The 26,009-nt window shown below is 43.5% G+C and overlaps 1 protein-coding gene and 1 long non-coding RNA gene across 2 annotated transcripts in view; one reads left to right on the plus strand and one right to left on the minus strand.

Annotated features, from left to right (window-relative positions):
- LOC132399954 (transcriptional repressor scratch 2-like) overlaps positions 1 to 24,953 on the plus strand; it is a 47,579-nt gene extending 22,626 nt beyond the window's left edge. The window contains exons 2-3 of the mRNA XM_059980935.1: positions 20,164 to 21,742; positions 24,894 to 24,953. Coding sequence (XP_059836918.1) covers positions 20,164 to 20,882 — 719 coding nt within the window. The 3' untranslated portion in view covers positions 20,883 to 21,742; positions 24,894 to 24,953. The remainder of the gene's footprint in view (positions 1 to 20,163; positions 21,743 to 24,893) is intronic.
- LOC132399956 (uncharacterized) lies at positions 277 to 13,079 on the minus strand. The gene is made up of 3 exons (XR_009514147.1): positions 12,967 to 13,079; positions 7,488 to 7,599; positions 277 to 2,132 (listed from the first exon to the last, which is right to left on the minus strand). It is a non-coding gene; the product is annotated as an uncharacterized LOC132399956 (long non-coding RNA).
- Positions 24,954 to 26,009: the final 1,056 nt, after the last annotated feature.

Raw genomic sequence — 26,009 nt, forward strand, 5'->3', positions numbered from 1 at the left:
GAACATCATTATGGGCTGAATGGCCTGTATGGCCTGTACTGTGCTGCACTGTTTGATGTTCTATGCATAAATAGTAAGGTAGTCTTCATGGGTTTATGGAGAATTCAGAAATAGGACAGCAGAAGGGCAGAAGCTGTTCCTAAAACACTAACTGTGTGCCTTCAGGCTCCTGTACCTCCTCTCTGATGGTAGCAATGAGAAGAGGGCATGTCTCTTACCCCACAACATCCCAACACTTCACTTTTTTTTGTAATTTATTTTTTTATTGAAGTTCATCAAACAAACATTTCCATAAGATGTATTTCAGACATTGTACATATATTTCATATAATCATATATGTCACAAATCTCCACAAAGTATTTATCTGAGGTATACACATAGAAAAAAGTGGAAAGAAAAAGCAAGCAAAAGGAAAGAATTATATCCCTTTTTATGGATACTGTTGTGTATTTAATATTTAAGTCATGTTTGAGTAATCTTGTGTGTATATATGTTGATTAAGCACTCTTGTTTGTTTAAATAATTCATTACGGGTTATATGATAAATATATGAATTGCATATGTCATCACGCTACCACGTGATAAGTGCACACCTCACTTAAAGTAGATACGAAGCTAGACCCACATTTCCGGATTCAGGTATCTTCCTTTGAATGAATTTAATGTTTTGAAATTACAAAAGGTAACAGATACAAATATTATAGCACCAACCTCATGCAAATTTTCGGCACTTACATTGTTGAATCTGTTCGTTGAGCCTGCGTAGATTCAGGTCTAGTGAAGCTTGTGGGATTGGGGTGTACAATTGTTACTTTTCTTGTAGTTTAGTGTTCATATGCTTGCTTGTATCTTTGGATAAATAAAGTTCAAAAAGTTCGACGTGCATTTATTAACGAAGTCTGTATACTTTATACAACCTTGAGATCTGTCTCCTTACAGGCAGCCACAAAGAAACCCAGTAGAGCCCATTAAAAAAGACCATCAAATACCCAATGTGTAGAAAGAAAACAAATCGTGGAAACAATAAAAGTAAGCAAATAACATTCAGAACTGAAGTTCATGGAAGATGGTGGCAGATGACCACCTATGTTCGTGTAATTGTTCAGTGAATTTTCCAGTAATTACACTACAGTTAGAACATTGAAGAGTACAGCACAGGAACAGGTCATTCAGCCCACAATATTGTTCCTAAACAGATGAAAAGCAAATCAAATCACTTAAGCACTAATCCCTCCTACGTGCACTATGTCCATATCCATCCATCTTCCTCACATTTACATGCCTATCCAAATGTTTCTTAAAAGCCTCTAATGTGTTTGCCTCTACCACCATTCCAGGCATCCACCACTCTCTGAGTAAAAAACTTACCCCTCACATCCCCCTTGAACCTACCCCCTCTCACCTTCAATGCATGCCCTGTGGTATTAGACATTTCAACCCTGAGCTCCTCCTGCATTTTGTGTGTGTTGCTCTGGATTTCCAGCATCTGCAGACTTTCTCGTCTTTATTATTTTTAGTCTGCTGTTTTCTTTGCAACACTTTGCCTTCTTCTTCTTTGCTTTTGTAACAGTCAAAAAAACAGCCGTAAGCAACAAGATTTATGTCTCATTCTTGACTTGCAAAGAACCTTTGGATCACAGACACATTAGGATCCAGCAAGGTTCACTAACTCCATGCATCCCTTCTTCCGATCCCAGCAACATAACTTCCCGTTCCAATTTCTCTCCGGTGTTTACATAACTTCCCCAGAAATCATCCCATTTATTTTTGGGGAAGAGTCTGGCAGATCTAGACCATTTTGGTGCTGACACATTCGTAAAAGTAAACCTCCATCAGGAAAAGGTCAAGGATCACTGAGGCCAGATTGCACTTGCTCATCCCTGGGGCAATCTGTTATCTCAACCTTGGCTATTTGGAAAGCATTTATCAGTCCATCTGTCCTCGCTGATCGATTCAGCCTCAGCCTCTTCACTGCCTCTGATCCCCGGTGACCTGGTGAAACTCTTCACCTCTATACACCAGCCAGGTTAGCACTTAATCACGGGTTTATCTGAAGGTGAGTGTTGGTTCTCTCGCTGCACTCACTGCTTCAGGGACAGATGCTTTCCGAGGCTTCTCTCTTAGTGACATTCTGTAATGATATGGAATGAAAGGGTTAAAATATGAGGAGCATTTCTGGGCCTGTCCTTGCTGGAGTTTAGAAGGATGAGAGGGGATCTCATTGAAACCTATCACGTATTGAAAGGCCTACCTAGTGTTCATGTGGAGAGGAGAGGATGTTTCCTACAGTGGGGAAGTCTGGGACCAGAGAGCAAAACCTCAGAATAAGACATCCTTTTAGAACACCTCTCACCTGCCAACTTGTGCTCCTTACCCTCTCCCCACCTTCTTATTCCAACTTCTTCCCAGTCCTAACGAAGGATCCTGGCCCGAAGTGTCGACTTTGTTTATTCTCCTCAATAGCTGCTGCTGAGTTCCTCCATCGTGTCGCTCAATATCACTTCTACCTAGGCAATAACGTTGCAGAAGGAGGTGATATTTGCATGTTCCCCAATCCTTCTTATTTCTTAAACAAGAGAAAATCTGCAGATGCTGGAAATCTGAGCAACACTCACAAAATGTTGAAGGAACTCAGCAGGCCAGGCAGCATCGTGGAAAAATGTACAGCGACGTTTTGGACCAAAACTCTTGGCGGGACTAGAGAAAAAAAGCTGAGGAGCAAGGTGGGGGGGGGTGAGGGAAGAGAGAAACACCAGGTGACAGGTGAAACCTGGAAGGAGGAGGGATGAAGTAAAGAGTTGGGAAGTTGATTGGTGAAAAACAGACGGCCATGGAAAAAAGAAAAAGGGTGGGGGTGGAGCACCAGCGGGAGGCGATGGATGGGCAAGGAGATAAGGTGAGAAAGGGAAAAGGGGATGGGAAATGATGAAGGGGGGTAGGGGATATTACTGGAAGTTTGAGAAAGCAGTGTTCATGCCATCAGGTTGGAGGCTACCCAAATGGAATATAAGGTGTCGTTCCTCCAGCCTAAGTGTGGCCTCATCACGACAATGGAGGAGGTTATGGATGGGCATATTGGAATGGGAATGAGAAATGGAATTAAAATGAGTAGCCACTGGAAGATCCCACTTATTCTGGCGGACGGAGCGTAGGTACCCGACGAAGCGGTCTCCCAATCTACGTCGGGTCTCACCGAAATACAGGAGCCACACCGGGAGCACCGAACACAGGTTATGACCCCAACAGACTCACAGGTGAAGTGTCGCCCCACCTGGAAGGACTCTTTAGGGCCCTGAATGGTGGTGAGGGAGGTGGTGGCGGGACAGGTGTAGCACTTGTTCCGCTTGCAAGGATCAGTGCCAGGAGGGAGATCAGTGGGAAATGGACAAGGGAGTTGCATAGGGAGCGATCCCTGCAGAAAGCAGAGTTGGGGGGGGGGAGGGGGAGAGAAAGATGTGGTTGGTGGTGGGATCCTGTTAGAAGTGGCAGAAATTTTGGAGAATTATGAGCTGGGTGTGGAGGCTGGATTTCCTGATCAGTGTGGGAACCGACTGTCTGTACATAAAGTGATGCTAGATATAGGGGTACCTCGATGGAAGCTTTATAACTAAAAAAGATGACACAAATAGTTAGAATGAGCATGTGGACTAGGAATATTTTAAATTTATTTACAGGACACGGGCAATGCTGGAAAAACCATCTACAGTTTTCGAGATGGAGATGGCGATTATCCTGAACAGCTGTAGCCCTTCTGGTGAAGGTTATTAGGTAGAGAGTTCCAAGAATTAGATCCAACACTTATGAAGAAAGGATGATATATTTCCAAGACAGGATACCCTTGGTAGAAAATTTGTACGTGCCGGCTTCTCCATATGCCTGCTGCCCTTGTGCTTCTGTTAGAGGTCACAGGCTTATCAAAGTGGCCTTGGCAAGTAGAAGCAGAGCACTTTGTGAATTGTATATGCTACATTTATCATGCACCGGTGGCGATGGCAGTGGATGCTTCGGACAGTAGATATGGTGCTAATGAAATGTACGGCTTTGTCTTGATGCAGCTGGGCTTCCTGTCTGAACCATGCTCATCCGGGCAAGCAGAGAGTATATCACAGACTGCTGATTACCCAGAGACAAAGAGCGCCACAGCACAGAAACAGGCCCTTCATCCCATCTAGTCCATGCTGAACTATTATTCTGCCTAATCCCATCAATCCGCACCTAAACTATAGCCCTCAATACCCCTCCCACCCTTGTATCTATCCAAATTCCTCTTATTGAAATCAAACCCATATCCATCACTTCCGCTGGCAGCTCGTTCCACACTCTCACCACCCTCTGAGTGAGGAAGTTCCCTTTCAGTTTGCCCTTTGGGGTGGCACCATAAGATAGTGGTTAGCACATCGCTTTACAGTACCAGTGACCTGGGTTCATTTCCCACCACCGTCTGTACGGAGTTTGTACTCGCTTTCTCCTACAGTTCAAAGCCATGCTGGTTGTTAGGTTAACTGGTCATTATAAATTGCCCTGTGATTAGGCTGGGGTTAAGTCGGGAGTTGATGGATAGTGCGGTTTGAAGGGCCGAAAGGGCCTATTCCGCATTGTATCTCAATAAGTTAAAAAAATTCACCTTAATATGGCCACAGTCTTCATGATCAGTGGTGTCCCACAGGATACTCTGGAACTGTTACTAGCAATGATACTGTTGTTGATGACAGAAGACACATTTAGAATCTCTCTTGCTAGTGATGTTCACATAAGATTATGAAAGGTTTATGAGAGAAATCAAGAAGAAGATAAAGGAAGATTAACTTCATTTGTCACATTTACATTGAAACATACAACAAAATATGATGTTTGGGTCATCATTTATGATGTGCTGGGGGCAGCCCACAAGTATCACCACCCTTCCAACACCAACGTAGCATACCCACAACTTACTAACCCTAACTACGTCTTTAGAATGTGGGCTGTCACATTGCGTCTAGATCGTACCCTTGGTGTGTAGATCCTGCGAACCGTTTAACACTTCATAGGAATGAAGACTGTATCACTCTATACCAGGACAGGAGGTACAGGAGCCTGAAGACACACACACAATGTTTTAGAAACAGATTCTTCACATCTGCCATCAGATGTCGGAACAGTCCATGAACCCATGAGCACCACCTCACTGTCCCTCTTTTGCAAGATTTATTCATTGTAACTTATAGTATTTTTTGTGTGTTCGGCTGCACCACTGCCACGAAACAACACATTTCATGACAGGTTTCTGTGATAATAAACTGGTTTCTGATTCTGAATGTATTTTAAATGCATTTCATTGACTGTAAACCTCCTTACGGCACCTTTTCTTCTTTTGGGACGTGTGCATGCCACAGAGGCCAGTCCTGATTGTGTCTCCTTAACTGGCCCTCAGGTACTGATGGGGATATACCCCTGAATGGTTCTGGGCAGATGTTCAGCTGCTGAGATCAATGCTGCGAGATTAATTTCATTATGTCTGTGTTTTGACATGGTTTGATGCAACTGAGTGGCTTGCTAGGCCACTTCAGAGGAACGTTTGAAGTCACATACACGAGGCCAGGTATTGAAGGCAGGCTTCACTTCCATGAAGGTCATTCACAAGCCAAGTGGGTTTTAATGACAGTCTGGTAGTTTCATGATCATCGCTCTTCAGCTCGATATTCCAGATTTTGTTACTAATTGAATTACCCAGCTGCCATGATGGGATTTCAAATCACGAGAACTTAAAAGATGATGCACAATTGTACATTTTCATCACCTCCTGCACCTAACAAGGTGGTCTCTGAGTGTATGTTCCTGGTCTTCTGCTGCTGTAGCCCATCCACTTCAAGGCTTAATGTGTTGTGCGTTCAAAGATGATCAGCAGCACACCACTTTTGTAACGTGACAACTGTGAGTTGAATTACTGTCGCCTTCCTGTCAGCTTGAAACAGTCTGGCCATTCCCCTCTAACCTCTCTCATTAACAAGGTGTTTTTGCCCTCAGAACTACTACACGCTGGATGCTTTTTTGCTTTTTGCACCATTCTCTGTTAGCTCTAGAGGCTGTTGTGCGTGAAAATCCCAGGAGAGTCTCTGAGACACTCAAACTTTCACATCTGGCACCATCATTCCCTCAGATCACTTATATCACATTTCACAGTCAAAGTCACTTAGATCACATTCCTTCTCCATCCTGATGTTTGGTCTGAACAACAACTGAACCTCTTGACTATGCCTGCATGCTTTTAAGCACCAAGTTGCTGCCACATGATTGGCTGATTAGATATTTGTATTAATGAGTGTACCCAGTAGAGTGGACACTGAGTGTAGTAGGAGACACAGAGCAAAACAACCCAGTAACAGACCCTCAGCCCATAACCTTGTGCAGTCCTTCGATCCCCCTCCATGATCAATCTAACCTTTCCCTCCTCCGTAGACCATAGGCCTCCATTTTTCTTCCATCCATGTGCTTATCTAACAATCTCTTAAATATCCATAATGTATCTGCCTCTAGTACCCCTGGCAGAGATGCCAGGAACCTACCATTCTCTGTGTAAAAACGAAACTATCTTTAACATGAGTCTTAACCTGTTGTCCATTCATCTTTAAAACAATGACGTCTGGTATTGGCCATTGCCCTCCCCCCCACAGGGGAAGACGCACAGGCTTCCCACTCTATCTATTCCATTTCTAATCTTATACACATCTATCAAGTCACCTCTCACCCTCCTTTGCACCAAAGAGAAAAGCCCTAGATCGCTAAGCATTTCCTCATGAGACATGCTTTCCAATCCAGGCAGCAACCTAAAAAATTTGTACCTTCCCTAAAACATCCACAACCTTCTTATAATTTCTAAAATAGATCTATCAATATGTCACCAGATAGCACCTTGAGATTAATTTTAGAAACATAGAAAACCTACAGCGCAGTACAGGCCCTTCAGCCCACAAGGTTGTGCCAAACATGTCCCTACCTTAGAAATTACTAGGTTTACCCATAGCCCTTTATTTTTCTAAGCTCCATGTACCTATCCAAAAGTCTCTTAAAAGGGCCTATCGTATCCGCCTCCACCACTGTTGCCGGCAGCCCATTCAGCACTCAGAGCACTCACCACTCTCTGAGTAAAAAACTTAACCCTGACATCTCCTCTGTACCTACTCCCCAACACCTTAAACCTGTATCCTCTTGTGGCAACCATTTCAGCCCTGGGGAAAAGCCTCTGACTATCCACATGATCAATGCCTCTCATCATCTTATACACCTCTATCTGGTCACCTTTCATCCTCTGTTGCTCCAAGGAGAAAAGGCCAATTTCACTCAACCTATTCTCATAAGGCATGCTCCTCAATCCAGGTAACATCCTTGTAAATCTCCTCTGCACTCTTTCTATGGTTTCCACATCCTTCCTAGAGTGAGGTGACCAAAACTGAGCACAGTACTCCAAGTGGGGTCTGACCAGGGTCCTATATAGCTGCAACATTACCTCTCGGCTCCTAAGTTCAATTCCACGATTGATGAAGGCCAATACACCGTATGCCTTCTTAACCACAGAGTCAACCTGCTTAGCCGCTTTGAGTGTCCATTTTCTTGTGAGCCTTCACAATAGAAAAAAGAAATGCAATAGAATCAATGAAAAACTGCAAAGGCTGACAACAAATATGTAAAAGAAGACAAATGAGCAAATACAAAGCAAACAAACAAACAAACAAACAATAAATAAATAAATAAATAATACTGAGGGCATGAGTTGTTGGGTCCTTGACAGTGAGTCCATTGGTTGTGAATCAGTTCAGTGTTGAGGTGAGTGAATTTATGCATGATGGTTCAGGAGTCTGATGGTTGAGGCTAATAACTTCCTGTGCCTGGTGGTGTTGTGGGAGCTAAGGCTCCTGTATGTCCTACCCAACAGCAGCAGCTAGTAGAGTGCATGGCCTGGATGTTGCTTTCTTGTGGCACTGCTCCATGTAGAAGTTTCAATAGATGTACTCCAAGTGTGGTCTAACCAGAGTTTTATTACCTCACAGTTTTTGAACCCAACCCCTCAACATGCCATACACCAACTTAACGACCCTATCACCTTGGATTGCGAAAATCTAGATTCAATGACAGCTTTGGTAGCTCTGCCTTTCTCTAATACTTGTAGCCATTTTTTATTAAGTGACCGTGCATCTCCCTGCACCATACTGCAGTACATTAGTGTCCTGAATATACACTGCACATCTCTGACTGCAAAACAAGCCAAGACCTTTTAGCGCTCAGTAGCTGTCAAGCAGTAAGGATTTATTATTCTGCGAAGCAAAACAAAATCAAGAACTATACTGGGAAATAATCCGTGGGAACAGTGGTCCTACTCCGCTCAGGAATATTTCTTCCTACAATTTGAACGGTGATTTATGTAAATTGTCTGATAAATCTTATAGCAAACATAACAATCCATGTTGAATCACAGTATAGCTTGTGTTATGACAGTGTTTTATTTATGGAATTCTGTCCGTATCATAACTTTCTCTAATGTGAACACTTGACAAAACTAGACAAAATTTGTTGTTTCTCATGCATTTTGACTTTACTTAGTTTTTCCTTCACATTAATTCTGTAAGAGTAATTTTTTATAAACACGAATCATTCTGCAGATGTTGGAAAGTCAGAGCAACACTTGCTAAATACTGGAGGAACTCAGCAGATCAGGCATCATCTATGGAAATGAATAGATAGTGGATATTTCAGGCCAAGACCCTTCTTCAGGACTGGAAAGGGGGAAGACACCACAATAAAAAGGTGGGGGTGGGAAAAAGGATTAGCTAAAAGGTGACAGGTGAAGCAAGGTGAGTAGGAACATTGTAGAAGGAGGGGCACCAGGGGGCAGATGATAAGCAGATGAGAGGAGAAGAGGCAAGAGGCCAGAGCGGGGAATGAAAAAAGAAAGGGGAGGGAAAAATATTATCAGAAGGAAAAATCAGTGCCACTCCATCCTGGCAAAAGAAAAGGCCATGGACTGACGACAGTACGGGAATGTGTTTAGGAATTGGCCAGTGGGAAATTCTGCTTTTGGTAGATGGAGCGAAGGTGCTCCATAAAACAGCCTCCCCAGTTTACATCAGGTCTCAAATTGTAGAGCTGGGCACAGCAGGAGCACCTGATACAATAGACAACCTCAAGAGATCTGCAGGTGAAGCATTGCCTCACCGAGAAGGACTGCTTCATGGCCCCAAGCAGTTCTTCCAGATGAGACAACACCTCATGCATTACAAACATGACAGGCATAAATTAACATAACTGTAGATAATTTACATGACAAAATAAACATAATGACATTAGTGCAAGTTGAGGGGAAGAGAAAAAGAGATACACTTCAGGTTAGTCATAAACACAAGCATTTCTGCAGATGCTGAAAATCCACAGCAAAACACACAAAATGATGGAGGTACTCTGATCAGGCAGCATCTATAGAAATAAATAAACAGTTGGCAATTCAGGCTGAGACTGTTCATCAAATCCTGGTGCTGCCTAACCTCCTGAGTTCCTCCAGCATTTTGTGTGTGTCAGTCTGAGGGAGTGTTGGGTAATTTTCCAGGTTGGTTCAAGAACCCAGTGGAGGACAGAAAAGGAGAAAACAAAGATCAGAAAGAGAGAGTGAGAGAAATAGAATGAAGAGATACAGAGGAAGAGACAGATAGATAGAGTAATAAACGCACAGAGAAAAGGAACCAAGACAATAATAATGTTAAAATTGTACAAGGCGTTGGTGAAGCCGAACTTGGAGTATTGTGTACAGTTCTGGTCACCGAATTATAGGAAAGATTTCAACAAAATAGAGAGAGTACAGAGAAGATTTACTAGATTTACTACCTAGGTTTCAGCACCTAAGTTACAGGGAAAGATTGAACAAGTTAGGTCTTTACTCTTTGGAGCGTAGAAGGTTGAGGGGGGACTTGATACAGGTCTTTAAAATTATGAGGGGGATAGATAGAGTTGATATGGATAGGCTTTTTCCATTGAGAGTAGGGGAGATTCAAACAAGACGACATGAGTTGAGAGTTAGGGAGCAAAAGTTTAAGGGTAACACGAGGGGGAATTTCTTTACTCAGAGAGTGGTAGCTGTGTGGAATGAGCTTCCAGTAGAAGTGGTAGAGGCAGGTTCGGTATTGTCATTTAAAGTAAAATTGGATAGGTATATGGACAGGAAAGGAATGGAGGGTTATGGGCTGAGTGCGGGCCAGTGGGACTAGGTGAGAGTAAGCACTCGGCATGGACTAGAAGGGCCGAGATGGCCTGTTTCCGTGCTGTAATTGTTATATGGTTAATAACATGTATTTCTACAATAGAATAACTTTAGCCAGTTTTACAGATACATGAATCTTTTCAAAGTTCAAGGTCGAGGTCATGCTCTCTTCTGACTGCTGTCACTAGAAAAAAGGTACAAGAACCTCAGGACTCGAACTACCAAGTTCAGGAACAGTAATTACCCTTCAGTCATCGGGCTCTTGAACCAAAGGGTATAATTCCATTCAACTTCACTTGCCCCATCATCGAAATGTTCCCACAACCTACGGACTCACTTTCAAAGCCTTTTTGCCTCATGTTCTCAATATTTGTTGCTTACTTATTTATTATAGAACATAAACTTAGAAGTCTATAGAACATTACAGGCCCTTCGCCCACAATGTTGTGCGCCGACCATGTAACCTACTCTAGAAACTGCCTAGAATTCCCCTTATGTGTAGCCCTCTATTTTCCTAACCTCCATGTACCTATCTAAGAGGCTCTTAAAAGACCCTGTTGTGTCTGCTTCCACCATCGTCGCCGGCAGTGCATTCCACACACCCACCACTCTCTGTGTGAAAAACTTACCCCCCACATCCCTTCGGTACCTATTTCCAAGCACCTTAAAACTGTATCCTCTCGTGTTAGCCATTTCAGCCCTGGGAAAAAGCCTTTGGCTATCACCACGATCAATGACCCTCATCATCTATCAGGCAGTTATTATCATTATTTCTTTATTTCTGTATTTGCATAGATTATCGTGTTCTGTACACTGGTTGAACACCCCAGTTGTGTGGCCTTTCATTGACTCTGTCAGTTATTACTCTAGATTTGTTCTACCCTCAAGAAAATGAAACTGAGAGTTGTATATAGTGACCTATAGGTACTTTGATAATAAAATTTACTATGAACTTTGAAGTTATATATATAATAAATAATAAACAATTAAATAAATAATACTGAGAACATCCTCCTTGAAAGTGAGTCCATAGGCTGTGAAACCAGTTCAGAGTTGAGGTGAGTGATGCTATCCATGCTGGTTCAGGAACCTGATGATTGAGGGGTAATAACTGTCTCTGAACCTGGTAATGTGGGACCTAAGACTCCTGTACTTCCTTCTGATATCAGCAGCAAGAAGAGAGCATGGCCTGGGTGGTGGGTGTCCTTGATGATGGATGTTGTTTTCTCGTGGCAACACTCCTCGTAGATGTGCTCAATGGTGGTGAGAAAGCTTTGTCTGTGCTGGTCTTTAAAATGATTTAACTTCTTTAACCACAGTGGTGGGATTAGAACTCTCATTTGCTGGACTGATTTGTAGCACGAGCACTAGATCACAGCATTCCCCATCAGATGCCTGATCTGCAGTGGTGCAGGAGGGGAATAGAGGGAGTGCACAGCTTGACATAGCATGTGAGCTAAAAATAAAAAGAATTAATCCTGATGCCAGAAGTATTGCAGGTTTTGCATTAATAGTTTGCTAAATAGAGTCTAAGGACTCGAAATCACACTGTGAGATATTAATAACAAGGTTGTGAGATGTGTTTGTCTGCAGCTTTCACAGATTACTCTACCTCACAGCGTTCACTGAAGGCAATTCGCTGCAGACCAAGTACTGTGATATATTATTTATTTATTTAGAGATACAGAGCCAAACAGAGGCACACCACACAGCAGCTCACTATTCAACCCCAGCCTAATCACAATTTACAATGACCAATTAACCCTTTAACCAGTGTGCCTTTGGACTGTGAGCGGAAACCAGAGCTCCAGGAGAAATCACACATGCTTCACGAGGAGAGGGTACAATCTCCTTACAGATGGTGCTGGAATTGAACTCTGAACCCCTGAAAGCCCTGAACTGTAAAACGTGGCCTTAACCGCTACACTACCATGGCACCCCCATATTGGGGAACACGATATTGTGCTGCATGAATCAAACCCTCTTGTTTATCAAACACATTAATACCTTGCAAAGACTTGGACAGTGCAGTGCAAATCCATTCTCTTAGAAACAAAGAAAACCTACAGCGCAAAACAGGCCCTTCGGCCCACAATACTGTGCCGAACAGGCCCCTACTTTAGAAATTACCTAGGGTTACCCATAGCCCTCTATTTTTCTAAGCTCCATGTACCTGTCCAGGCGTCTCTTAAAAGACCCTATCGTATCCGCCTCCACCACTGTCACCGGCAGCCCATTCCATGCACACCACTCTCTGCGTAAAAACTCACCGCTGACATCTCCTCTGCACCTACTTCAAAGCTGTGCCCTCTCGTGTTAGCCATTTCAGCCCTAGGAAAAGGCCTCTGACTATCCACACCATCAATGCCTCTCATCATCTTGTACACCTCTATCAGGTCACCTCTCATCCTCCATCCATTCTCTTCAGGCACTAAGCTAATAATTTGGACTTGATCTTTTTTTAGACTTTATTTTCAACTCACTTTGTGGACAGGTGTTTATACAGCCATTAATTAGTTATTTAAAAGAAAAGTGCTCCAAAATTTGATGAAGGGTCTTGATCCAAAACATCGACGGTTTATCCCTCTCCATAGATGCCGCCTGGCCTGCTGAGTATCACACATGTTGTGTGTGCTGTTCTGGATTTCCAGCATCTTCAGATTCTCTTGTGTTTATGATTTGCTGCTCCACCATTTTAGAGTATAATCAAATAATTTGTGCACATTTAAAGATATATTACCTTTTTAAATATTATCACCAACACCAAAATCAGAATCAGAATCAGTTTTAGTATCACCAGCAGGCGTCATGAAATTTGTTGTCTTCACAGCAGCAACAGTACAATGAACACTGTGAATTACAGTAAATATATATATTAAATAGTTAAATGAGTAGTGCAGAAATAAAAAGTATAGAAGTACTGAGCTAGTGTTCATGGGCTCAATACCCATTCAGAAATTGGATGGCAGAGGGGAAGAAGCTGTTCCTGAATCACTGAGCGTGTACCTTCAGGCTCCTGTACCTCCTTCCTGATGGTAGCAATGAGAAGAGGCCACATCCTGGGTGATGGGGTCCTTAATGATAGATGATGCTTTTTTTGAGGCATTGCTCCTTGAAAATGCCCTGGATACTACGGAGGCTAGTGTCCGTGATGGAGATGAGAAAGTTCACAACATTCTGCAGTTTCTTTCAATCCTGTGCAGGAGGATTCCCCCTGCCCCACATACCAGATGTTGATGCAGCCAGTTAGAATGCTCTCCACAGTACTTCTGTAGAAAATTGTGAGTGTCCTTGGTGAAATACCAAATCTCCTCAAACTCCTAATGAAATATAGCCACTATTGTGACTTCTTTGTAACTGCATTGATATCAAATGCCTCTCATCAGTATTTGCCACAAAGATATAATATTTTGAAAGCAAGAGAAATAAAAGAATAAATTCCAAATTGTTGGTATTTATTGCCAACGTGACATTTTACTTGCACAGAGAAAAATATATTCTTCTAATTAAGCCTTTGGGAAATATTTTGTTCGGTTTCTAACAGCTAGAACCAAAAAAACTCAAACCTTGCATTTAATGGTTTGCAGGTGCAACAGGCTATCAAGAAGGCAAATGAAATGTTGGCCTTCATTGCTAGAGGGATTGAATTTAAGAGCAGGGAGGTTATGCTGCAACTGTACAGGGAACTAATAAGTCCTAGCCTGGATTACTACATGCAGTTCTGGTCTCCTTACTTGAGGAAATATATACTGTCCTTGGAGGTGGTGCAGAGGAGGTTCGCAGGTTGATTCCAGATAAGAGGAGGTGTCAGCATTTGAGGAAAACTGAGTTGCTTGGGATTTTATACTCACTGGAATTCAGAAAAATAGAATGGATTCTAATAGAAACATATAAAATTATGAAGAAAATAGATAAGAGAAACAGTAATATTGTTTCTACTGGTAAATGAGATGACACCCAGGAGATATAGCCTCAAGATTCCTGGAAATAGACAGTGCAAGGTGAGGAGAAACTGCTTTTCCCAGAGAGTAGTGAATCAGTAGAGAACTAGTAGAGGCTGCCTGATTAAATATTACAGTAAACTTGAGAAAGTCTACAGATGCTTAAAATCCAGAGCAAGACACACAAGATGCTGGATGAACTCGGCAGGTCAGGCAGCATCTATGGAAATGAATAAACAGTTGACGTTTCAGCCTAAGACATTTCTTCAGGACTGAAAATGAAGGGGGAAGACTTCAGAATAACAAGGTGGAGGAAGGGGAAGGAGGCTAGTTGGAAGATGAAAGGTGAAGCCAAGTGGGTGGGTAAGGTAAAGGGCTAGAGAAGGAAGTACTACCGCTCACTGGTAGGTTTTTGTTACCTGCACTGTTTGCTGTAAACCTTAGAGACTGTTGTGCATGAAAATCCCAGATCAACAGTTTCTCAGATACTCAAACCACCCCATCTGGCACCAACAATCATTTCACAGTCAAAGTCAGTTAGATCATATTTCTTCCTCATTCTGATGTTTGGTCTGCACAACAACTGAACCTCTTCACCACGTCTGCATGCTTTCATACTTTTGAGTTACTGCCACATGATTGGCTGATGAGATATTTGTATCAGTGAGCGGGTGTACAGGTGTACCTAATAAAGAGGCCACTGATTGTACATTCTTTTTATTGTCTGTACCAACGTGCCTGTGATTGTAGCTGCAAGCAAGATTTTCATTGTACTAGTACCTCATCATGCATGTGCATATGACAATTAACTCAGCTTGATTTGACCATGCCAGAGGCAACACGGTAGCACAGTGGTCAGCACAACACTTTACAGCACCAGCAACCCTGGTTCAATTCCCGCCGTTGCCTGTAAGGAGCTTGTACAGTCTCTCTGTGACCACATGGGTGCACAATCCAAAGACCTATCGGTTGGTAGGTTAATTGTACATTGCAAATTGTCCTGAGTTTAAGCCAGGATCAAATCAGGGAACTGCTGGGTAGTATGCCTTAAAGGCTGGAAGGTCTATCTCTATAAATAAATAAATAAACTGATCCTACCTCCTTCACACGGTTTATATCCCTCCATTGCCTTTCTGCTTAAATGCTTCTTAAGCAACAAGCAATCTGCTGGAGCAAATCAGCAGGTTGAGGAACATCTGAAGGAGGAAGGTTCACATGCCAGGTCAAAACCCTGCATCAGTCTTGAAACATCACCAATTCTTTTCCCTCTATGAATGCTGCTCAGTCCACTGAGTTCTTCCAGCAGTTCTGCAGTCTCCTAAAGGACTCGTGGGTGTTGACACTTCGATGTCTGGATGCTGGCAATTAGCACTTCATCATCATGTGTCGTGTCATATGACATGGGTGATCATAGTCCTTCTGTGACTGATTGTTCTTGGCAAATTTTTCTACAGAAGTGGTTTCTCATTGCTTTCTTCTGGGCAGAGTCTTTACAAGACAGGTGACCCCAGCCATTATCAATACTATTCAGAGATTGTCTGCCTGGTGTCAGTGGTCTTCCGATATGTACCAGTTGCTCATATGACAACCCATCACCTGCTGCCATGGTTTCACGTGACCCTGATTTGGCTGGGGGGGGGGGGCTAAGCAGATGCTACACCTTGACCAGGAGGGATCTGCAGGCTAGCAGAGGGAAGGAGCACCTTACACCCCACCGCACATCGACATTTATCAGTGAAAAAGCCCTTTGGCTGGGGTTGGGTTGTGAGTCAATCACAAGTCATGGACAAGTCAATCACAAAACAAGCACACTTAGTGCATTAACCTGCAGTAAACTCAGCCAGCTCCATCATGGGCACTAGCCTGCCCACCATTGAGGACACATCTTCAAAAGGCAATGCCTCAAAAACTGTCATCAATCATTACAGACCCCCTACTACCCAGAACATGCCCTCTTCTCATTGCTACCATCAGAATGAGGTATAGGAGATTGAAGACATACACTCAACACTTCAGGAACAGTTTCTTCCCCTCTGCCATAAGATTTCTGAAATGACCTACGAACACTATCTGACTATATTCTGCTTTCTTTTTGTACTACTTATTTATATATATATATATTTATTATTATAATTTATGGTATAGTTTACATATTGCATAATGATTTCCCACTCGGGATCAATAAAGTACTTAATATTATTACTATTATTATTATTATTGGTAGTAGTAGCGTTATCACTCAAGTGGAGTAAAACGTTTACTGAAGGGTTGTCTACAGTTGGATTCTCAGGTGACTGTAGAGGATGATCCGGGATCCACATTTTCTGGTGCAGTGTGGGCACGAGTAAGTGGTGGCTGTGGTTAGTGGTTGAGTCTTTTGGTTGTTCAGACTCTCCTTCCACAGCCGCCACTTGTTCTCTGTGGCACAGTGGAGGTCGTTGGCAGCTCCCTCTTGAACAGATTTCCTCCAGGTGTATCTATCGAGGGCAATGTCTTCCCAGGTTCCAGATGTAATGTTGAATTACTCCAAGCTTATTTTCATGTACCCTCAAAGCACTGGTGTACTGAATTGTACAGCACTGTACTGCTGAAACCAAACAACAAATTTCACACTGTAAGTCAGTCATATATCAGTCTGTCTCTGATTTAAATTCTCCTCCTAATTTTTTCTCTTCTATTCTTCCTTTGCACTTTTTTTTCTATTTTAACTTAAGGTAATGTTTTTGTCTTGCACTGTACTGCTGCCACAAAACAACATATATTTCACAAGTTAGTCATAATAAACCAGATTTTGAAGAGATGGTGGCCAAATAGAAACTGTGTGAGTTAGGGATGGCATACAGTCAAATTACACATCTTTTTCTATTTTGACTCTTTAACTCACTATCATCCTCACTTCGATTTCGAGGAACATCACTACATTGCCCTTCAGAGGACTACTTCATTGACTTTCAGAACGGAGTGCAGCATTCCAGACCCTGTACTGAATTCTCCAACTTTATGTGACACACTCTTTCTATCGCTATGCCCACCTGTAGTCATTTTGGTTCAATTTTCCTAACGCTTTTACTATAGTCCGGCCTAATGACATGTCCCACTGGCTCACTCCTTGTGGCCTATAACTGACTCATTAGTGACAGAGTGTTTGATGAGTCTGGACCTTTATTTGAAAGAGTTTAGGAGAATGAGGCAGGATCTCATTGAAACTTATAAAATATTGAAAGGCCTAGATAGAGTGGATGTGGAGAGAGTGTTTCCTTTAGTGGGGGAGTCTAGGACTAGAGGGTACAGCTCATTATAGAGAGATGTCCCTTTAGAACAGAGAGGAGGAGGAATTTCTTTAGCCACAGGGTGGTGTATTTGAGCCACGTCATTACCACAGATGGCTGTGGAGATCAAGTTGTTGGGTTTATTTAAAGCGGAACTCGATAGGTTTTTGGTTAGTCGAGGCATCAAAGGGTCATGCAGAGAAGGCAGAATGGGCTGAGATGGATAACACATTAGCCATGAAAGAATGGCGGAGCAAACTCGATAGGCCAAATGCCTAATTCTGTTCCTATGTCTTAGGTCTTGTAACGCAGGTGTAGAAGCAGAAAGCAATCTTAATGACCTAATTGCTAAATTGGCTCACCCTATGTGGGGAACTACATATACCTGTCTGGACACGCCCCCTGCTGACTGCTCCTGTGGCTCCTCACACAAACCCTGGTATAAAGGTGATTAGGGCCTGAGCCCAGCCTCTCAGTCTCCAGGATGTAGCATGGTGGTCAATTGCTGCTTGTTCTTTCTTCCAGTCAATAAAAGCCGATATCTCGCCTCACGTCTCAGAGAGTTATTGAAGATATTTTCTATCGTGTGTCGATCTAAACACCTCTTAAGTCAGTACCTGCCTCCTCCACCACCCAAGTTCAAAGTCGAACTTATTATGATACGCACAAATGCAGAGGTGCAATTAAGTTGAAATTGAAATTGGTTTAGTACTGTCACCTGAACCAAGATACATTGAAAAGCTTGTCTTGCTTATTGTTCATACAGATCAGATCATTTACACAGTAGAAGGCAAACCATTACAGAGAAAGTGCAGTTCAGATAGACAATAAGGTGCAAAATCACAATAAGGTAGATTGTTCAAAGTTCAAAACTAAATGTATTATCAGGGTACATATATGTCACCACATACAAGCCTGAGATTCTTTTTCCTGTGGGCATATTCAGCAAGTCTACAGAATTATAACTATAACAGGAACAATGAAAGATCAACCAGAGTGCAGAAGACAACAAACTGTCCAAATAGAAATAGAAATAAATAAGGAGGACATGAAACAACAAGATAAATGAATTGAATTGAATTTATTTCTTACATCCTTCACATACATCAGGAGCAAAAATCTTTACGTTACATCTCTGTCTAAATGTGCAATGTGCAATCATAGTAATTTATAATAAATAGAACAGTCAACTTAATATAGAGTACACTCAAATCAGCGTGAGTTCATCAGTCTGATGGCCTGGTGGAAGAAGCTGTCCCGGAGCCTGTTGGTCCTGGCTTTTATGCTGCGGTACTGTTTCCTGGCTGGTAACAGGTGGAATAGATTGTGGTTGGGATGATTTGGGTCCCCAATGATCCTCTGGGCCCTTTTTACACAGCTGTCCTTGTAACTTTTCTGAATCATGGGAAGTTCACAACTACAGATGTGCTGAGCTGTCTGCACCACTCTCTGCAGAGTCCTGTGATTGAGGGTGAACATAGAAATCTACAGAATATCACAGGCCTTTCAGCCCACAATGTTGTGCCGACCATGTAACCTACTCTAGAGACTGCCTAGAATTTCCCTAGCACATAATCTTTTATTTTTGTAAGCTGCACGTACCTATCTAAGAGGCTCTTAAAATGCCCTATTAATACTGTAACAGCTTCAATTATCTTTACTCAGTGTAAACCTAGAAACCCTTTTCTGTGCAGTTTAGCTACAGTACAGTTCCCATACCAGGCAGTGATGCAGCCAGTCAGGATGCTCTCAATTGCGCCCCTGTAGAAAGTTCTTAGGTTTTAGGGACCCATACCAAACTTCCTGAACTGTCTGAGGTGCCTTTTTCACCACACAGCTGGTGTGTACAGACCACATGAGGTCCTTGGTGATGTGGACGCTGAGGAACTTGAAGCTGTTTACCCTCTCAACCCCTGATCCATTGATGTCAACAGGGGTTTGCCCATCTGCATTCCTCCTGTAATTCACAACCAGCTCCTTTGTTGCTGCGACATTGGGGGAGAGGTTGTTTTCTTGACACCACTGTGTCAGAGTCCTTAAAATGAGATCATTGGCTGTGGGAACATCTCCGTGGATGGGCAAGTGAGTGTGGTTGTCCCCTTTGTTCAGCAGCCTGAACAAAGGTCAAGGACACATCTAATTGTACAAGGGGACTGACAACAGCAGGATAGAAGCTGTCCTTGAGCCTGGTGGTAAGTGCTGTTAGGTTTTTGTATCTTCTGCCCGAGGGGAGGGGGGTGGGGAAGAGAGGATGTTGGAGGTGGGCGAGTCTTTGATTATATTAGCTAATTTATTGAGACTACAAGGATCCATGGGGGGGGGGGGAGTGAGTGGTTTCTGCTATGTCCTGAGCTGTTCCACAACTCTACAGTTGCATCACAGGAACAGAACATTAGATACATAACACACAGAGGGAAAAAAAAACACTAACTACCAAAAGCTGTACCAGAATTAGAACAGAAATGAGGGGAAGCTGACCCATTCTAGACATCGACCACTGTGTAGAAAAAAACTTGCCTACACACCTCCTTTAAACTTCCTGCAACACCCCCTCTCCCTAAGTACATGTCCTCTAGGACTTGACATTTCAACCCTGGGGGGGGGGTAGATTCTGTCTGGCACTGTTCGCACTATTTCTTTCACCATTTTGTAAACTTTTATCGGGTCTACCCTCAAGGTGTGTTCGGTGTGTTGTAACTGTGCCTCTTTCCCTCCTCTTGTCCTCAGGGTACATCCACAGTTACATCAGCCCATCTGTGTACGAGAACGGAGCAGAGAGGCAGAGTGGTCTCGGGACCCCCGACCCTGTCTATACCAAAGTCAACGAGGTGTATGGAGACCCCGAGGGGCTGGAGCCCGACAGCCCGCAGTCGGGGCTCACCACCGGCTACTTCAGCGGGGAGGCGGCGGCGGTCAGCGAGGGCTACAGCATGGACGCCTTCTTCATCACGGACGGGCGGTCGAGGAAGCGCCCCGAGAGCGCGCCGCGGGAGCGCGCCCAGCGCCACACCTGCAGCGAGTGCGGCAAGACGTACGCCACCTCGTCCAACCTGAGCCGCCACAAGCAGACCCACCGCAGCCTGGACAGCAAGCTGGCCCGCAAGTGCCCCACCTGCTCCAAGGTCTACGTCTCCATGCCCGCCCTGGCCATGCACGTCCTCACCCACGACCTCAAGCACAAGTGCGAGACGTGCGGCAAGGCCTTCAGCCGCCCCTGGCTGCTGCAGGGGCACGTCCGCTCCCACACGGGCGAGAAGCCCTTCGGCTGCGCCCACTGCGGCAAGGCGTTCGCCGACCGCTCCAACCTGCGGGCGCACATGCAGACCCACTCCGCCTTCAAGCATTTCCGCTGCAAGCGCTGCAACAAGACATTCGCCCTCAAGTCCTACCTGAACAAGCACTACGAGTCTGCCTGCTTCAAGGGGTCGCAGGAGGGAGATTCCTGAGCCCGTGACAGAAGGCGGGGTGGGCGGGCGGGTCAAAATGCAAAAAAAACCCACAGAGTAACGAAAGAAAACAAATTTAAAACACCTTTCTCCACCTCAAAGCAATACTTCTTGAGATTACTATAGGGACAAATTTAAAAAAAAACACGATGCTGGATCTTTGATTATGATTAACAAAAACCTCGGACAGTTCAGCTTGCAAAGCTGAGGCATGAAGCGAATGCAAGCCAGTCTTCCGCCTTTCGGTTGAACAAGGACGGGAAGCGATTAGAAAGCACTAGAACAGTTGTGACTGTGAAGCACATACATGTGCATAAAGACGCAGACACGTGCACATGTACAAACTGACATGTGCGCGCACATACACACACGAACACACATACACACACATCTGCACTCAGTTGCACGCACCTGTGAACTTGCCCTCCCAGTACATGCCAACTACACGTGTCACCTGCATGCACGCACACATACACACACACGCAAAGATGACCTCTTGTATTTTCGATGCTGCTTTTTGCTAATGAAGGGGGAAAATATTTATTGCATCTTCCAAGCTGAATGAATTGTACTCTACTTTTTAGGGGGAAAAATGTTGACTTTACGGGGTGCTTATATTTTCTGTTGACCTGAAGACAACACGGCGTTTCCGAGAGTGTTGCCTGGAGCGCGAGTGGAGGCAGATCTCTCTTTCCCACAGCAGTAGAACTGTACTGTCCTGCCCCGTTAATCTACAGTAGATTCCAGGAGGCTGGCTGCTGACTGAAGCCTTCTGAGGAGATGTGACGCTGGGACGCTGTTGGAATTCTTGTGCTAACTGACAACTGAGGTAGCTGATTAGTCAGCAACTTGGTACAAAGGTGGGTAAGGAATATAATTCAAGATGCATTCCTGCAAGATATATTCACCTGACCACAGAGAATACAGAATTTAAACAGCTTTAACAGGTCCACCTTTACCTTACTTGTATTTGACACAAGCCCTTCCCACTCTGCTTCATTGCAACCTAACACCTTAATTTCTCCCACTTCTTTATCCATAAGACTGTAAAGCATAAGAGCAAAATTAGGCCATTTGTCCCATCGTCTCTGCTCCAACATTCCCCCTTTTTTCTCTGGCTTGAAATTCATCAGGGTCCATATTTTAGCACGAAACCCTGGAGGAACTCAGCAGGCCAGGCAGCATCTATGGAGAGATCTTTATCAGGACTGATGAAGGGTCTTGGCCCGAAACAACAACTGTTTATTCCTCTCCATAGATGCTTTGTGTTTTTTTTGCTCTGGATTTCCAGCATCTGCAGAATCACAGGAGAGTTAATTCCTTAAGTGCTGCCTGGAACTTCAGAACCTCTTGTATTTTCCCATGAGCTCCCCCTTGACATATCCCCCTTCGTCTTCAGACAGTGCAAAGTCCATACAGGCATCGTGGCTTGGGTGGTAGACAAAGGCCTGAGATCCAATACAGGGGCATGAGCTTGAATCCTGCTACAATAACCGGAAAATTTACATTCACATCAGTCTGGGATTTTAAAAAAGAGAAAGCATCCCAATCATGAAATTGTTGTGAAAGTCCATCTTCAGTAATCTTTACGCAGTCTAGCCTCTGTGATTCAATCAACGTGAATGACTCTGAAGTCTCCTCAGTCCATAAATGAGAAGAGATGCACAATAAATTGAAATATTGCCATTAAAAGCCACAACGCATGAAAAAAAAATGGTCCCTTCATTTCAATTTCCCCCATAGCATCTCTACACTTACCTTCTTAATAAGTAATCTTTCCACCTTCTCTTTTGTCACAAGTCATAACCCTCTAAACAAGGAGTACCCAATCTTTTTTAGGCCATGGACCTCCACCATTAACTGAGGTATCCATTGACCCTCAGTTGGGAACCCCCTGCTCTAAATCTTCCCTATCCATGTACCCATCCAAATTCCTTTCGAATGTTGTTAATGTCCCTGCCTCAACCACTTCCTCTAGCAGTTCATTCCATCTTCTTAAGTCTCTCACCCTTACTGGGGCAGAGGCCACCAACAGCAACTCACCAGAGGCCTTGGTCCTGGGCGAGTCTGACAAATTGTCCCCAGGTGGAGCCCATTTCCAAAGATTCTTTCTCGGCCAGAGTTGAGGTCTTTGGGGCTACTGTCGGTGTTTCTGTAGCTCTGGGTTTTTACAGATGGGGTTGTTGCTCCCATGCCCATCCACCTCTTCACAACCTATATATGGACTGAAAAAAATTGCCCCTAAGATTCCTATTACATAAGTTCCTTCTCACCTTAAAACTCTGTCTTGTAGTTTGATCCCCCAACCTTGGGAATAAGACTGTGCCTATGCCTCTCATGAACTGCATGATGCATTTTAGGGAAATGCTTATTCAACATAGTTTCATTTCTTTAAACAACAGCTATATCGATTTGGCTGAAATACCTACTACTGTCAGGATGAATGTATCTTGTGCAGGTATGCTCTATGTTTTAAGTCCCTACAGCATATTTTTGCCTCAGTGCTGAACTTGCAATGCGTGCATGGAATAACAGTTTGCTTGGCCAGTTATAGTGATTCAGGGACTGTCATTCTCCATGGTAAATAGGAAACTGGAAATTATCCTGGTAAATACTGACCGTCACCTTGGCAATAACCAATTGATCAGGAAGCTTTTAAGATGTCCAGAGGCAACATCTACACTCAGTGGCCACTTTATTAGATACCTCCTGTGGCTAATAAAATGGTCACTGAGCGTACGTTCAAGGTCTTCTTCTACTGTAATCCATCCACTTCAAGTCACGAGGTGTTGTATGTTCAGAGGTGCTCTTCTGCACACCACTGTTGTAACGTGTGGTTATTTGAGTTACTGTCACCCTCCTGTCAGCTTGAACCAATCTGACCATTCTCCTCTGACCTCTATCATTAACAAAACATTTTCGCCCACACAACTGCCGCTCACTGGAATCCTTTCTGGGGTTTTTTTGGGTTTTTTTACACACACCATTCTCTGTAAACTTGTTGTGCATGAAAATCCCAGGAGATCAGCAGTTTCTGAGATAACCAACCCTGTCTGGCACCAGCAATCATTCCACGGTAAAAAGTCACTCAGATTCCATTTCCTCCCCCCCCCCCCATTCTAATGTTTGGTCTGAACAACAACTGAACCTCATGACCACATCTGCATGCTTTTACGCTTTGAGTTGCTGCCACATGATTGGCTGAGTAGATATTTCCATTAATGAGCAGGTGTACCTAATAAAATGGCCACTGAGCGTAAATGCAAGTTCTGTCTTCACTGGCCAAATCAATCGCTACGCCTGTACACGTGCATCGAGAAGAATTGTCACGGTTATTTATTATTGCCGGTGAAGAGGGACCGTTTGTGTGGAACAGAGCAGAAAAAAAATCTTTAATTTCCCCCCACATTAATATCACAAAGAAGCAATTAACTGAAGTATTTTAGAATGTGCCAACTAATTACTCTTTCTGTGGCACAGTGTCCCTTTAAATCTATTGAGCTAATCACTATTGAGCCATGGATCAGTAACCCTTGAGTTGCCAAAGCGCTTGCCACTTTGAAGAAGAAAAAAAAGATGTATTTCTTTTTATTTAAGTTTATGCAACTATTTATGTATTTATGTATTTAATTACTTATTTATGCCATTTATTTATGAGGTGAACATTTCACCTAAAGGGTCAGGAGTTTGTGTCCAGCTCCTGACGGCTGTGAACAATTTTATTTTTTAAGTGCATTTTTCTTTTTCCTTGTTGAAATGCATGGGTCATATGAGAAAAGGCAATTTGGGGAATTTGAATGAATGTTGATATTGTAAATAAGGCACTGTGCTGTATTCCAGCAATAATTCAACGATGCATGACTTCCTTTTCTCTCTCTAGTTTATTGTATTGTTAAAAAGAGAATCCAGGTATTGACTGCAGTATCAATTAGCAATGGAAATCAGGGATCTTGCAGGGGTTGGAACATGCTTCTGCCGATGAAATGTTAACCAGGCTTCCTTTGGTCGCAGGATCTGCGTGGGGCTGCTGCTTGCTCTTTCCTTTGGGTGCTTGAAGGTCAGCAGGGTCTCGATGGTCCGAAGGGCCTGTTTCCTTTCTGGCGACTCTCTGACTCAAAGTAGTCACTGACTCTGGTTTTCAAAAGTTAGACACAAGAAACTGGGGAAATCGTTCTGTTTTTAATCCCTTCCTGTATCAGACCATTTATGGTTTTCCCTTTCCCTGTGACCATAAGACGATGAAAGTTCAAAGAGCAAGGTAAAATTTATTATCAGAGAAAATACATGTCACCACATACAAGCCTGAGATTCTTTTGACGTAGGAGCCGAATTAGGCCATTTGGCCTATCAAGTCTGCACCGGCATTCCATCAAGGCTGATTTTATTTTATTTAGTGGTACAAAGCAGAATAGGCCCTTCCAGCCAATCTAGCTGTACCTCCCAACAACCCTGGACAATCCTGATTTAACCCTAACCTAATCACGGGACAATTTACAATGGCCAGTTAACCAACCCAGTACTTTCGACAGTGGGAGGAAGCTGGAGCATTTGGAGAAAACCCACACTTTCCACAGGGAGGTGGTACAGATGCTTCTTACGGAGGACGCCAGGACTGAACTCCAAATTCCGACACCCTGAACTGTAATAACATTACGCTAAATGCTACACCACCATGGTGCTCCAGCTAATTAATTTCCTTTTCCTCTACTCTCACAAGAAAGTTTTGCAGCCTGAAACTTTTGACTCTTTCTCACCCCATGGATGCTGCCTTATCTGATGAAGGGTCTCGGCCCAAAACATCGGCTATTTATTCATCTCCGTAGATGCTGGCTGACCTGCTGAGCTCCTCCAGCATCTTGTGTGCGTTGCTCTGGATTTCCAGCATCTGCAGAATCTCTTGTGTTTCTGATCTGCTGAGTGTTTTCCAGCAGTTTCTCAGCAAATCTGCTGATGACTTTTAATGTCATAATGATTTATTTTCCCTCTCAACCCCATTCTCCTGCCTTCTCCCCGTATCCTTTGACATACTCACTAATCAAGAACCTATCAACCTCTGCCTCAAACACACCAAATGACTTGGCCTCCACGGCCATCTGTGGCAATGAATTCCACAGATTCACCATCAAC

Source organism: Hypanus sabinus, chromosome 9 (genome assembly GCF_030144855.1).
Source record: "Hypanus sabinus isolate sHypSab1 chromosome 9, sHypSab1.hap1, whole genome shotgun sequence".
NCBI classification, from domain to species: domain Eukaryota; kingdom Metazoa; phylum Chordata; class Chondrichthyes; order Myliobatiformes; family Dasyatidae; genus Hypanus; species Hypanus sabinus.